This window comes from Mirounga leonina, unplaced genomic scaffold, assembly GCF_011800145.1.
Source record: "Mirounga leonina isolate KUSES-001 unplaced genomic scaffold, KU_Mleo_1.0 Mir_91, whole genome shotgun sequence".
NCBI classification, from domain to species: Eukaryota; Metazoa; Chordata; class Mammalia; order Carnivora; family Phocidae; genus Mirounga; species Mirounga leonina.
The window spans coordinates 42,936,882-42,951,407 of record NW_023270839.1 but is presented as its reverse complement, the minus strand read 5'-3'; the positions used below and the strand labels follow the sequence as shown (position 1 = coordinate 42,951,407).

The window sequence follows — 14,526 nt, the reverse complement described above, 5'->3', positions numbered from 1 at the left end:
TTTTTGATCCCTGCTACTCTCTCAGTCTCTATGTCCATGCAATCACCAAATACTGTTTATTCTACTTCTAAACTAACACTTTTTTCGAACTAGTCCAAGCTAAATTTGGCCTTTGCTTAGTGCACTTCTACTTTTGTCTGCCTCCAAAACTGCAGCCAGAGTGGTTTTTTTAAAAACACAAATTTGATCATACCCATCTTTTGCTTAAAATCCACGAATGCTTCTCAGCAATCATAGGAATGGCTATATTACAAATCCAAGTTACAACCACTCACTGATACTCCAAAAGTACTTAACAACAAAGAAACAGGGACGTATCTTCATATACCATCCACCTTTCAAAGGAGGCAGACAGATATTCAAATAAAAGTGCTGATTCAAGTTCCAACTTTGTTATTCAGACAGAAAACTCAGATTCTCTCGAAGAGTAATAAAGACCATATATCCTAAAATTTTACATTTATATTCATTTATTTAAAACAGGCTACATACAGATTGCACACGGTCTCAACTCTTATAAAATGGGTGAATTTAACTAATCTATTCAAGTAAAATCAAAGATCTTCATAACTTTTAAAGTTAATTAATGAGAAAAAACTACAAACTCCTGAACCAAAATTTTATTTTAAATTATTAGGCTTTCATGCATATGAAAATTTTTTATAATATATGACATGGAAAGATGTTAGCACATTGAACAATAGAAAATATTTTCATACAACTTGTGAATCACTAATATGTTTATTTCTTCAGTGAAATGAATGCACAGTTCGCTTAAATCAACTTTGTCGTGGAACATCAAGTAGGTTTAAAATTTTTATATTATTGTTTAATAACTTCCTAATAAGGTTTTGAGTTTCTAGTTGACTTACACATAATATTTTTTTCAATGTACTGAATACTGTAGTAGCTTTTTCTCTCATTTCTGGCGGAACGTGTCTAATATCTAAATATTCAGACAATTTAGATCTGGAATTGTACAGCATGTTAATAACAGTTTCAATGTCATCAATTCCAGTGTCACTGCTTTGTCCTAGTGGTAACAGCTGGGATTTATACATCTTTTGTAGTTTATGTTCCGCTGCTTCTGCTAAAGCAAGGCTCCGTTTTAGGTGCTCTCTAGAGGCTCGAATGTCCTCTCTGTATTCTGGCTTGAGGCTCTCAGCAAGAGGTACCCGTTGTACCTGTGAATGAATATCTGAAATTTTTTTCAAAATGTCTTCAATACTCAGAATCTGTGGGCGTTTTTCAAATGTTAGTGCGTCCGATTTTTCCATTTCATAATCACCTGAGAGCTGAGGAACATCTTCTAGTTCTGTGACCGTATCCACGTCAGTGCTCCTGCTTGAAGAGGTAATAAACGGTTGGCCCGAGGTGACATCTGGACTTGGGGATGTCTCAGTAACGTTTGGCAGTGGCTTTGGTGCCTCAGTTCGTGCCAGTTCCGGCTCTGGCTCTGGCTCTTTTACAATAAGCGGTTCATCTGTGTGTAACACAATAGAAATATTTTTTGGTTTAATCGACCAGAATGCTGTACTTTTGGTAGTTTTCTTCTTCTCTACTTCCAGTGTGAAGCCTCCAGTAGGGGAAGCTGTGGTGTCTTCACTGATACGATTGATTAAAACATTATTTTCAGTAGAAACGTCTCCATGTGTGATTATCTCCTTTAATCTTGATACCTTCGGTCCTATAGAATGAACATTATTTGGAGACTTTGATTTTTTCTCAGGACCTGGCTCCCTAGTAGGAACACTTAGTATTAGGTTCTGTAAAACTTCTACATAATGATTTAAGTTTTGTTCTTCGTCAGGCGTCACAGTTATGCCTTAAAGGAAAAAAAAATCAAACAATAAGTAACACTTAATATTATATATGATATATTGACAGAATCTACTGACCTAAATTTACTTCCTATGTTATCACTTAAAAGTTGAGATAAAGAACCAAGAAATAAAGCACCTTTGGCTCAGTCGATTTTCACTTAAATAAAAAAAAATAAATTTATTCAGATCCTTAACACATGAACAAGATTAGTGCAAAAGTTGCATATTAACACAATTCTCTATATTTTTTCGCTTTTATTCTCCCATATGATTCAGTAGGTAGCTTATTAAAACAAAATTCTTGATCATATCCTCCACCATAGTGGTGTGCTGGAATTGGCTCATACTGGCTCACCAGAACCAATTACTCAATTTTTAGGAATTTTGTGAACCAAATGTTAAACATAGACATTATTAAAAATTATTTTAATTTGCAATTAAATGAATTATATTCAAAATAAAGGTAATAAATATTCAAAATTCATCACTTCTTATTACTTTATGTCATTTTACTATTGTCTATGGTCTTGAGGTTATTTACATCTAGTGTAGCTGTACGGTAGAAAAGCTATGTGATGGTGTACTAGTCTATATCCCTTTCTCTGTCCCTGTTCAGTAACACGAAATAAATAGCCTGAAATCAACTGTGATGGGAATATTTACGTCATGTTAATGGGCAAGTGCTATAAATCTCAGCTTACCAGTCTCTCCAAAAAGCCAGTTGTTGAACGTTTACCAGTACACCACTGCCTTCAACCCAGCAAAGATCTAACTACAGCTTGTGGATCATATCTGATGGGGAAATGTTAAGGTTCAGAGCAAACAGTCAAGAAAGAATTCTTGACACAACTTTGGTGCAAAAAGGTGGTATTATTAAAGCAAGGGGACAGGACCCATGGGCAGAAAGAGCTGCACTGGGATTGTGAGGGGTGGCCCATTATATATTTTCAAGTTGGGAGGGGGTTAAGGATAGCCTAGGTCTCTAAGGAATTGGGAAGCAAGGTTTCCAGGACCTTGAGGGGCTAACTATTGTTAGGAAAAGTCATTTATCAGTGTCTAGTAAAACCTTAGTCATGAAACCCTTCAGATGTATATCACTGGGCCATCTGCTTGAAGGATGATTGCTAACATATATCTTGGGGGTTATAGAAAAAGGAAGTTTCCAAAGGAGACTTACAGGATCCTGGTGGTTGGGATAATGTTACACTAAGATTGCCTTTTGCCCTTAGCAAAGTATCGACATCAAGGTAATTGAGTTCCTAGAGGAAGGTCACTCTGCCTGTATCAAGGACTTGTCAACTGGCTGCCAGTTGTAAGGAAATTTAATTTTTTCTTTTGCTTTTGGTTCCCACATTAATATCCACCTAATTGTTTTGTAAATAAAGTTTTATTGGAACCCAGCCAGTCTTGCCCATCTGTTTATGTATTATCTATGGCTGCTTTTGGTTGCAACAATAGAACTGAGTAGTTACAACAGAGACCACATGGGCTACAAAGCTGAAAATACTTACTATCTGGCCCTTTACAGGAAAAGTTTGCCAACTCCTGGTCTAAACCATCAACATTTCACTCTTAAAACAAAATACAGTTCTATTTATGCAGGTATTTTGCAGCATCTGAGTGGTTGGTGAAGCCTCTCATTTCCAACACGGAAAACAAAAAAGATTATTGAATAAGATATTCCGAAATTCTCCTCAGGTCCCCTACTCCTAAGATGGTTTTTAATATTAAGTGCTGGAATTTTGTACTACATTTCATTTTGAAATGATTTTGCCACTATCAAGGATATAAATTGACTTAATTCAAGAAAGTAAGTCACTTTTTACCAAACTCTAATGCCTAACTCCTACCTAAATTCTCCCTCTGCAGGCAAAATGAAATTACAAACTTTATATTCAGCAGGTACTTCTATTCAGCACTTTCACAAGCACAAAACAGTTTAAAATGCTTTATATTTAAATGTTTTCCCTCTCTTCCGTAACTCTTGTTACAACTTAGAAAGGCCAGATGGATATTTAATCAAAATTGAAAGTATATTTCTAAATTAAAAAAAAAATTTTTTTTTAAGATTTTTTATTTATTTATTTGACAGAGAGAGACACAGAGAGAGAAGGAACACAAGCAGGGGGAGTGGGAGAGGGAGAAGCAGGCTTCCCGCTGAGCAGGGAGCCCGATACGGGCCTCAATGGGGGGCTCGATGAGGGGGCTCAATGCGGGGCTCGATTCCAGGACCCTGGGATCATGACCTGTGCCGAAGGCAGAAGCTTAACAACTGAGCCACCCAGGCGCCCCTAAATTTTAAAAATTTCTTAATGAGAACAGTTTAGTAGGCAAAGTGATAGTGGAAAGATACCAGACTTCTCTGGATATCTAGATTCTAAAAGTACATTCTGCATTTTATGTTATGCTTAGAAAAGCCTTGCATACTTCAAAATCCATATGACGATGATAGGTGAAAAAAGGGAGACAGATTTTGATATTATCTCTGTAATAATTTTCTTAAAATCGCTGACCCCATATCATGCATTTTGTCTGTGAATTGTGGATTTTAAAAAATGGACTAGAAGGTTAACATACCTAACTCTTGTGGGTCGTTGCCTATTTTGTGCCAGTCTCAGCCTATCCATAATAAAGCTGCAGACTAGAAATGCCTGGTGGTGCTCACCTGGGCCCTGGAGTGAGCTACCCACAGACATTTCCCCTTTCCAGATCAGTGTTATGACTGGACTGACCCTTGTGGTTCTTATTATGATTCCAAGACATCCTTCAGCAACAACCATCAGGAAACTTTGACAAAACAAGGGTTTATTACTTATAAGACCTGGAAATTACATAGTACACTTGGGGCCACACAGTGGGAGGTGGAGACGGATGGAGAGAAAAAAACAGAGAGGGAGAGGAGAGTGTGTGGGAGCCCAGGAAAGCAAGGGAGCCAGAGACAGTGCCAGAGATTGGGGGTGGGGGGGGTGGGGCTGGGGCTGGTAAAGTGCAAATGGGCCAGGGGTTTTCCTTTTATTGGGGTCAAATGTGGGGGCTCTAGGGCTCACTCTTTATTGATGAATTAAAACATAAGAGCATGAATTTGAAACTCAGGAAGAGGAAAAAACAACTGGCCCAAAAGGACAGTTATCAAAATCAATTAAGATCTGCAAAACAAAGGAGCCTCATTAGGGGCAGGTGGCCTGGCTCTTTATCTAGGCTTGTGGCTGGCACTGTGTATATTTAAGAGAGCAATCTTTGAGATGAATGGCTCTTTGATATGGATGCCTCTACAATCAAAGCTTAAGTCTGGCACTTGCATTACAAAAAAAGAAAAAAACCCACAACTGTCCGAGTCTATACTACATTGCCTCCGAGGAGAGGAAATGGGACTGAAGTCAGGTCATTAAAGGGAACTTTACACTTACCCACATATAATATTTTACTCTCTAAAAACACATAAGCACACATACCCAATCATTCAATATAGCGAACCATTAAAACTCACATTTTAAAAAGGAAAATAACTTATTTATGTATTCTCATAGGCATGTAAGGCGTTGTCCTGAATCTATAGTTTCCTGGAGGAAAATATTAAGTAAAATGAATATGCAGCCTAGTGCAGTGAAAAAAAACTTTTTTTATTCTGGTCCTCCTTGTACCACTTCCTAAGCATCATGACCTTAGGCAATTACTTAATTTCTCTCAACATTTACTTAACTATAAAATTAAGTTACTCTATTTGCCCTTTTATCTCATAGAACCAAATAAATTAGATACTTGAAAAACACTTTAAAAGCCCTATAAAGAAAAATAAATAAATAAAAGCTCTATAAAGATAACTGCTGACATTTCTCATCTTAAAATACAAAGTTAAATCCCTTAAAAAAATATGCTTTGGATCCTATCTGTAAAAAACACTAGAAGCTTTTCTGCTAAAGACTGAAATAAGATCAGGATACTAATATCTCCACTATTATTTAACATCATGTTGGAGGTATTAGTCAATGTAATTAGACAATGGAAAATAACTGGAAGCATGAGAGTTGGGAAGAAAAAGGTTAAACTATGTTTATGTGTAGATGATATAATTAGACATCTAGCAACAAAAAAGAATTCCTTTGAAAAGCTACTGCAAGGAGTTAAGAGAATTTAGAAAAGTAGCAAGTTATAAAGTCAACATACAAAAATCAGTATACCAATATAAACCAGTTAAAAGATGAGAAAGAAGATGCTATTTTGATAACAAATAATGAAAGAAAATATCTAATCATAAATTTAAAAAGACATGTCCAAAATCTATAGGAGTAATTACATTAGGCTGAATATAGGCATCCAGAGGTCTTTGCAGATGTGATTAAATTAAGGATCTTGACAGGGGATTATCCTAGATTATCTGGGTAGACTCTAAATCCAATCACAAATGTTTTTATAAGAGAGAGACAAACAGAGATTTGATACACAGAAGAGGAAGGGGTAATATGGAGGAGGAGGCAAAGATTAGAATGAAGTGGCCATAAGACTTGGAATGCTGGCAGCTACCAGAAGCTAGAAGAGCCAATTAAAATATTGTCTCTTTGAGCTTGCAGAGGGAACACAGCTCTGCCTTACACCTTGATTTTGGCTCAGTGAAGCTGATTTTAGACTTATGGCCTCAAACTGTGAAAGAATAAATTTGTTATTTTTTGATACCAAGTTTATAGTAATTTGTTATAGCAGCCACAGAAAACTGATACAGGAATGTAACAAAATCTTCCAAAAAACATAATGTAAGCTTCAGCAAATGGAAAGATATACCATGTTCTTAGACAAGAAGATTCAATATCATAAAGATGCTTAGATGTCATATTCTCTCTGTTAATGTATACATTTAATATGCTCCTAACAAAATACCATTACTTGTTTTCTGGAGTTAGGAAAATGGATTATAAAGCTCATCTGGAAGGAAAAATGAGTAAGAATAGCCAGGAAAATAGAGGCTAGCCCCAATAAATATTGAAATATATTATAAAGCCTCTATTATAAAAATAGTATAGCATTGCACATGAATGTACAGATGAATGGAACAGAACAGAAAATACAGAAACAGACCCAACTGCATATGGAAAAATAGCTCTCTAAGTGAGGGAAGTTTCAATTTATAAACTTACTTAGCTAATAAATGAAGAAGCCACCTATAATTATGACATTTTGCAATGATTATCAGTATCAAAGATTATTTGTATTACAAAAAGATACACAATCAGACATTATGTATTTCTAGCACCTATGAAGCAGTCTTGTAAAAATGGTCAAAACCTGAATCTAACAGGTGTCTCTAGATCTGACAATATACTGAAAGTTCATGGGACAACAAAGGAAGATATAAACGAGACCATAGGGATATAATCAGCAAAATCTAGACTATGGGAAACTATAGAACATATGATCCAGTTTCAACAACTACATTGCAAGGACAAAAATAGAGATGAAGGAGGACTACATTAAAATGGAATTAAAAGATATATGAATTAAATGTACGAATCTTATTTGAATCTCAATTCAACCAAACAAACTAGAAGAGAGAGAATCAGGGAAGTTTGAACATTGGCCAGATACTTGATAATACTAAGGAATTATTATTTTTTAGGTGTGAAATTCACATTATTATTGTGCTTATTTATATTTTAGTGCTTTATATTAAAATATTTATTGATGAAATTATATGATGTATCAAATTTGCTTCTAAAAAATTCAAGTCTGAGAAGTTGGGGAGAGGGACCAGGAAGGTGAGGGGGAAAGGAATGTGGGTGGACATATCAATGAAACAAAATTAATTGTGGGTTAGTAGTTGAAGCTAGTTATAGGTATATGGAGATTTATTATACCATTCTTTCTACTTGTGTATATATTTAAGTTTTTCCACAATAAAATTTTTTTATATCGGTTTTGGAAAAATTTCAATTCTGGGCCACTATTCACATGCAAATCTAAAATCTGCAACCAACAAAGGCTTAAATGCTTTTAAAAAGACATTGCCAATAGATTGTAGGCTGCTAAACATTCCATTTTTTTAAGTTATTTTTTTTTTAAGATTTTATTTATTTGAGAGAGAGAGAGAGCAAGGGCAAGGGGGAGGGGTAGAGGGAGAGGGAGAAGCAGACTCCCCGCTGAGCAGGAAGCCCTATGTGGGACTTAATCCCAGGACCCTGGGATTATGACCTGAGCCAAAGGCAGATGCTTAACTGACTGAGCCACCCAGGCACCCTAAACATTCCATTTTTAATCATTTAACTTCTCCCTTCTCAGAGTAGTAAATAGGACATCCAGGTTACTATTAGGTGAATTAGATTGTCAAAGGACAGGAAAAGGAGATCCTTACTGCTAGCTGATTCCTAAAAAAAATTGACGGACTCATTATCCCTTTATACTATTACTTAGGCAACATTAAAAAACCTGTTCATGGCTGCCGAACAATACAGCACCCTATCTTCTACCTTGTTTTTCTTCTCTTCTTCATGAACCCTTTGTGTCCATATTGTTCTATTGTTAAATCTATCCTCTCGCTACACACTTCCCACCTCCTACTTTTGTACCCCTAAAACATCTACTTACTTCATATTGACTTCTCAGTTTCCCTAATCAGGACTGCTCTTGCAAATCAATTTGATCTTTATACAAATGTTTGCAGGCAAGGTAGTAAAAGATAGTCAAGGCTCAAACATCCTGACAAATGGCCCCGACCACTATGAAAACCTGCTTTCCCCATTCTTCAGAAGTTCCTAGAAAGATCTATATATATACAATGGAATATTATGCAGCCATCAAAAGGAATGAGATCTTGCCACTTGCAACGATGTGGATGGAACTGGAAGGTATTATGTTGAGCGAAATAAGTCAAACAGAGAAAGACATGTATCATATGACCTCACTGATATGAGGAATTCTTAATCTCAGGAAACAAACTGAGGGTTGCTGGAGTGGGGGGTGGGGTGGGAGGGATGGGGTGACTGGGTGATAGACACTGGGGAGGATATGTGCTCTGGTAAGTGCTGTGAATTGTGTAAGACTGTTGAATCACAGATCTTTACCTCTGAAACAAATAATTCAATATATGTTAAGAAAAAAAAAAGAAGAAGAAGAAGGTAGCAGGAGGGGAAGAATGAAGTGGGGAAAATTGGAGGGGTAGACGAACCATGAGAGACGATGGACTCTGAAAAACAAACTGAGGGTTCTAGAGGGGAAGGGGGTGGGAGGATGGGTTAGCCTGGTGATGGGTATTGAGGAGGGCACATTCTGCATGGAGCACTGGGTGTTATGCACAAACAATGAATCATGGAATACTACATCTAAAACTAATGATGTAATGTATGGGGATTAACATAAGAATAAAAAAAAAACCTAAAAAAAAAAAAAGTTCCTAGAAAGATGAACAAAATTCAAATTCTTACAAAGACCAGACTACTCTGCTAGAAGTTGAGTTTTTACACATTGGATATGTATAGTTTACACTGGTGTGCTTTATCCTCCTCTGTCTTCTTTACCAGTTAGTGATCCAACCAAACATAGCAATGTCTCAGAATGTGGATAAGGTAAGAATCTCTTCCACCTTTAGAAACCATAATGCTGTTTTCCAGTGCCTCTAGTTAGAAGGATGGCTCCCTGCTATGCAGGCTTAAGGTTTAACAGGAATCACAGACACAGATGTCATAGCTGTGCTTGAGACTGTCTGCACTTTTCTTCTTGAAATAGTACAGGGAGAATCAGTCACATGACAGAAATAATAGGAAAGTAAACAAAATGGGAAAACAACTGTAGGAACAAAAGTGGCATGAAATCTGAAGGGGAAAATTGGAAGACAGTGATTGAAAAGACCATAATAGCTCTGACTGACTGAGCAATTGCTTTGTGCCAGGCACTATACTAAGGGCTTTGAACGTGAGGAGTGTTTTTACAAAGAAGAAAATAAGGACACTTAGAAAGGATAAGTAATTTGCCTAAGATTATATTTGATTTGTAGGTGGTAATAATGGCATTCAAACAGAGGCTGCCTTATTTCAAAGCTGGTACACATAACAACTACACAATGTTGTCATAAAAAGATGACACAAGGATGCTGGCAAAATAGAAGTATGATAATAAAATTGTCCTGGAAGAATACAACTCTCTTTTAAAATACATGTAAATATTAAAATACAATCAATCAATACATAAGTAAAATATATAAAATTTTGCTCTACTGTCAACTGGATGAAAATATATCCCTTTCATATATTAAAATGTATTTAGAATTTTTAAACCTGATCCAAAAACCTTTTTTACTTTTTATTTTTTAATTTTTATTTAAATTCCAGTTAGTTAACATAGTGTCACATTAGTTTCAGGTATACAATACAGTGATTCAACACTTCCATACAACACCAGGTGCTCATCATGACAAAGTGCACTCCTTAATCCCCATCACCTATTTCACCAACCCCCCCACCCACCTCCCCTCTGGCAACCATCAGTTTGTTCTCTATAGTTTAGAATCTGTTTCTTGGTTTGCCTCGCTCTTTTTTCCCTTTGCTTGTTTGTTACTTAAATTCCATATATAAGTGAAATCATATGGTATTTGTCTTTCTTGGACTGATTTATTTCATTTAGCTCCATCCACATCATTGCAAATGGTAAGATTTCATTCTTTTGTATAGCTGAGTAATATTCCATTGTATACATATACCACGTCTTCTTTATCCATTCATCAGCTGATGGACACTTGGGCTGTTTCCATAATTTGGCTATTGTAGATAATGCTGCCATAAACATTAAGGTGCATGTACCCCTTTGAATTAGTATTTTGTATTCTTTGGGTAAATACCTAGTAGTGCAATTGCTAGATTGTAGGGTAGTTCTATTTTTAACTTTTTGAGGAACCTCCTCCATACTGTTTTCCACAGTGGCTGCACCATTTTGCAATCCCACCAACCGTGCAAGAGGATTCCCCTTTCTCCACATCCTTGCCAACACCTGTTATATCTTGTGTTGATTTTAGCCATTCTGACAGATGTGAAGTGATATCTCATTTTAGTTTTGATTTGCATTTCCTTGATGATTAGTGATGATGAGCATCTTTTCATGTGTCTGTTGGCCATCTGTATGTCTTCTTTGGAAAAGTGTCTAAAACTGATCCAAATTTGATATATTTTTGTTACTACAAAGTATGGATAGCAACTGACAGTCAATGACTTATAAAAGAATACATTCACTTCACACAGAAGCAAAAAGTTAGTTTTGAGTTTATTTTGAGGAAAATAATAAAATCTGATTTAAAATGAGCAATGTAATAAAAAACTTAAATCAACAAACAATAGTTTCAAAACATACATTTCCTTCTCAAGAATGGCCAATTAAAGATGGAAGAAGAGAGTACAAGAAATAAAATAAAAGCCAGTTAACATGAAAAGTTGCTAAAGTTCACTGTTCATAAAAGAAATGCAAGTTAAAAACAATCTTTGTCAGTCAAGTAGGTAAAAAATTTTTCTAAAAACCTAGGATTGACATGTGTATAATTACTTCCTTAGTAAAAGAAGTAACTTCCTGGAACACCTGGGTGGCTCAGTCAATTAAGCATCTGACTCTTGATCTCAGCTCAGGTCTCAATCTTAGGGTCATGAGTTCAAGCCCCACGCTGGGCTCTGTGTTGGGTGTGGAGCCTCCTTAAAAAAAAAAAAAAAAAAAAAAGTAACTTTTCTTCCTTTTTGATCCTCACATCCTTCATTAGTTTCTCACAAGCACACTGATCTTTTCTTTATAGAATTTAAGATAATCTTAACTATATATATTTGTTTAATGTTTTTTAACTACTACATATTGTAAGCTCTTTGAAAGCTGTGACCATGTCTGCTTCTCTATATCCCCTGTTCTACCCAGTGCCTAGAGCCATGGCAGTCAAAAAAGCATTTGTTAAGTGAATGACTGAATGAATAAACCAAATGCTGGCAGGTATGTAAATTAATTGTACCTCCACTAATTTATCTTAAGGAAATAATCACAGGTAAAAAAAATTTCTATAAAATTCTGTTAGAACGCTGTAGAGGAAAACTAAATGTCATGTTATGTCTAAAATAAATCTGCTGGTCTAAAGAGTGTCTTTGTTTTGATTTGTTTTGATTTTGGGTTTGTTTAGTTTTTGGGTTTTTTGTTTGGTTTTGTTTCTTAGCTAATAGTCCAATAATAATTAGTGAGAAAATCTGGGCATTAAAAAAAAAGTTCTCTTATTTTAGGCTAAGAAGGCAGTTTTTATGTTTTTCTAAATTTCTAAGTCTGAAGTTTATCAACAACAACATCATAATTATTATAGTTAAATAGCTCCAATTTTCAGAAAGCCCTGTACTTCTAACTGGCCCTTACTAAATAGCCTAATATAAATTTAGATCACATAAATTTAACTAAATTTGTTTAAGTTCTGTTAATTTTCTTTTATTAGATTTTATCAATCTCTAAGGTAACATTGCATTAACATAATTTTAAGTAAATTACAATCTTAGGGATTAAAAATCCCTAAGGGTTACTAGGATTAAAATACCTTCATAACTTATCTTTTACATATTTTAAAGTATACAATTCAATGGTATTTAGTATATTCACAGTTGTGCAACTATCACCAACCACGATCTAAGTTTAAAACAGTTTCATCATCCCCAAAATAAACCCATTCCCCATTTCCTCAGCCCTAGGCAAATACTAAACTACTTTCTGTCTCTATGGATTTGCCTATTCTTGATGTTTTATATACATTAAATCATAAAATATGTGTTCTTTTGTGACTGGCTTCTTTCACTTAGCATAATGTTTTTAAAACTCATCCATATTGTAGCATACGTCAGTATTTCATTCCTTTTTATGGCCAAATAATATTCCATTGTATGGATATACCACCTTTCGTTTATGAATTCATCAGTTGCTACACATTTGGCTTGTTTCTACTTTTTAGTGATAATGGTGATGCTGCTATGCTCATGTACAAGTTTTTGTGTGGATGTATGCTTTCATTTCTCTTGAACATATGTCTAGGAGTAGAATTACTAGGTCATATGATAATATTATGTTTAACCTTTAAGGAACTGCCAAAGCAGCTGCATTTCCATCAATATATGAGGGTTCCAATTTCTCCATATCATCCCAATACTTACCTGTCCTTTTGATTACAGCCATCCTTGTTTGTGTTAAGTCATAACTCATTGTAGTTTCAACTTGTATTTCTCTAATAGCTAATAACACTGAACATCTTTTCACATGCCTGTTGGCCATCTGTATATCTTCTTTGGAGAAATCTGTATTCTGATACTTTTCCCATTTTTTAATTGGGTTTTCCTTATTACTGAGTTGTAAGTATTCTTTATATATTCTGGAGACCAGGCCTTTGTCATATATATGACATATGTCAGATATGTCATATCTTTGTCATATATATGATTGAAAATATTTTCTCCTACTCGTTAGTTGTATTTTCATTTTCTTAAGGTTATCATTTGCAGCATAAAAGTTTTTAATTTTAATGTGGTTCAATGTATCCATTTTATTGAGGCTTTTGATGTCATATCTAAGAAACTGTTGCCAAATCCAAGCGCACAAATACTTACATCTACATTTTCATCTAAGAGTTCTAAGTTTTAGCTTTTACATTTAGATCTATGACCTAGCTTGAATTAACTTTTATATATGGTTTGAGGTAAGGGTCCAACTTCATTCCTTTGCCTAGTGTCCCAGCACCATTTGCTGAAAAGACTGTTCTTTTCCCCACTGAATTGTCTTGGTATCCTTGTTGAAAATCAATTGACCAATAATGTAAGAGGTCCTTTCTGGACTCTCGACTCAATTTCATTCATCTATATGTCTATTCTTAGGCCAGTACTACACTGTCTTGATTACTGCAGCTGTATAGTAAGTTTTGAGATCAGGAAGTGTGAGTCCTTGAACTTTGTTCTCTTTCAGGATTGTTATGGCTAGTCTGGGTCCCTTGTATTTCCACATGAATTTTAGTATCAGCTTGTTAATTTCTGCAAAAAAAGCAAGCTAGGATTGTGACAAAGTGTTGAATCTGTAAATCAATTTGGGAGTATTGCCATCTGATACATTTTTAAACAGAACTCAAGATTATACATAATATATTTACATAAATAGGATCACAATATATATACTACTACTTTTGATCAACATTTAAATTTTTTATTGAAATATGCCTCTTATGCATTTTAAAGTCATCAAGTGTTCTTGGCCTTGAAGCCACAAAGCCAAGAGCCTAAAGAATTCGGTCTTTTTCATCTGCAGAGTAAGCAACACAAATTATTTCTCATTTCATCTCTTATGACTAAATGGTACAAATGAAATTTTCAGGGCAAGATTATTTTGGACTAGGAAAGCAGAAGGCCCAATGTATAAGTTCTTGGCTTCTAACAATGTCTGTGGGGATGTTTTCATCCACTCCATTCTTTTTAAGAACCACAAAGGGCAAGGAGAGAAGTTAAAATAGCCACCAGCAACAACTACCAAACCCATCAACAAGCAAATAAATGTAAATAAAAAGCATAATTCTATATGTTTTAAGCACATTTAAAAGGTTACTTGGCTTTGGCATCACGTTCTCTTTATCCTGTTGTGGTACAGCTATCAGGATCACTTGGGAGAGCACCTTAGTGTGAATGGACCATCTTGACACATTTCATTAACTTCTGAAATAATATGGTAGCATATCTTCTAATAT

General features: G+C 35.2%; 2 protein-coding genes across 2 annotated transcripts in view; both read right to left on the bottom strand.

The window, feature by feature from the left end:
* The window catches only part of NOX5 (NADPH oxidase 5), a 106,381-nt gene that overhangs the window by 77,166 nt on the left and 14,689 nt on the right, over window positions 1–14,526 (bottom strand).
* The window catches only part of SPESP1 (sperm equatorial segment protein 1), a 28,871-nt gene continuing 14,808 nt past the window's right edge, over window positions 464–14,526 (bottom strand). The window contains exon 2 of the mRNA XM_034993911.1: window positions 464–1,825. Within this exon, the coding sequence (XP_034849802.1) occupies window positions 780–1,825 (1,046 nt within the window). The 3' untranslated portion in view covers window positions 464–779. The remainder of the gene's footprint in view (window positions 1,826–14,526) is intronic.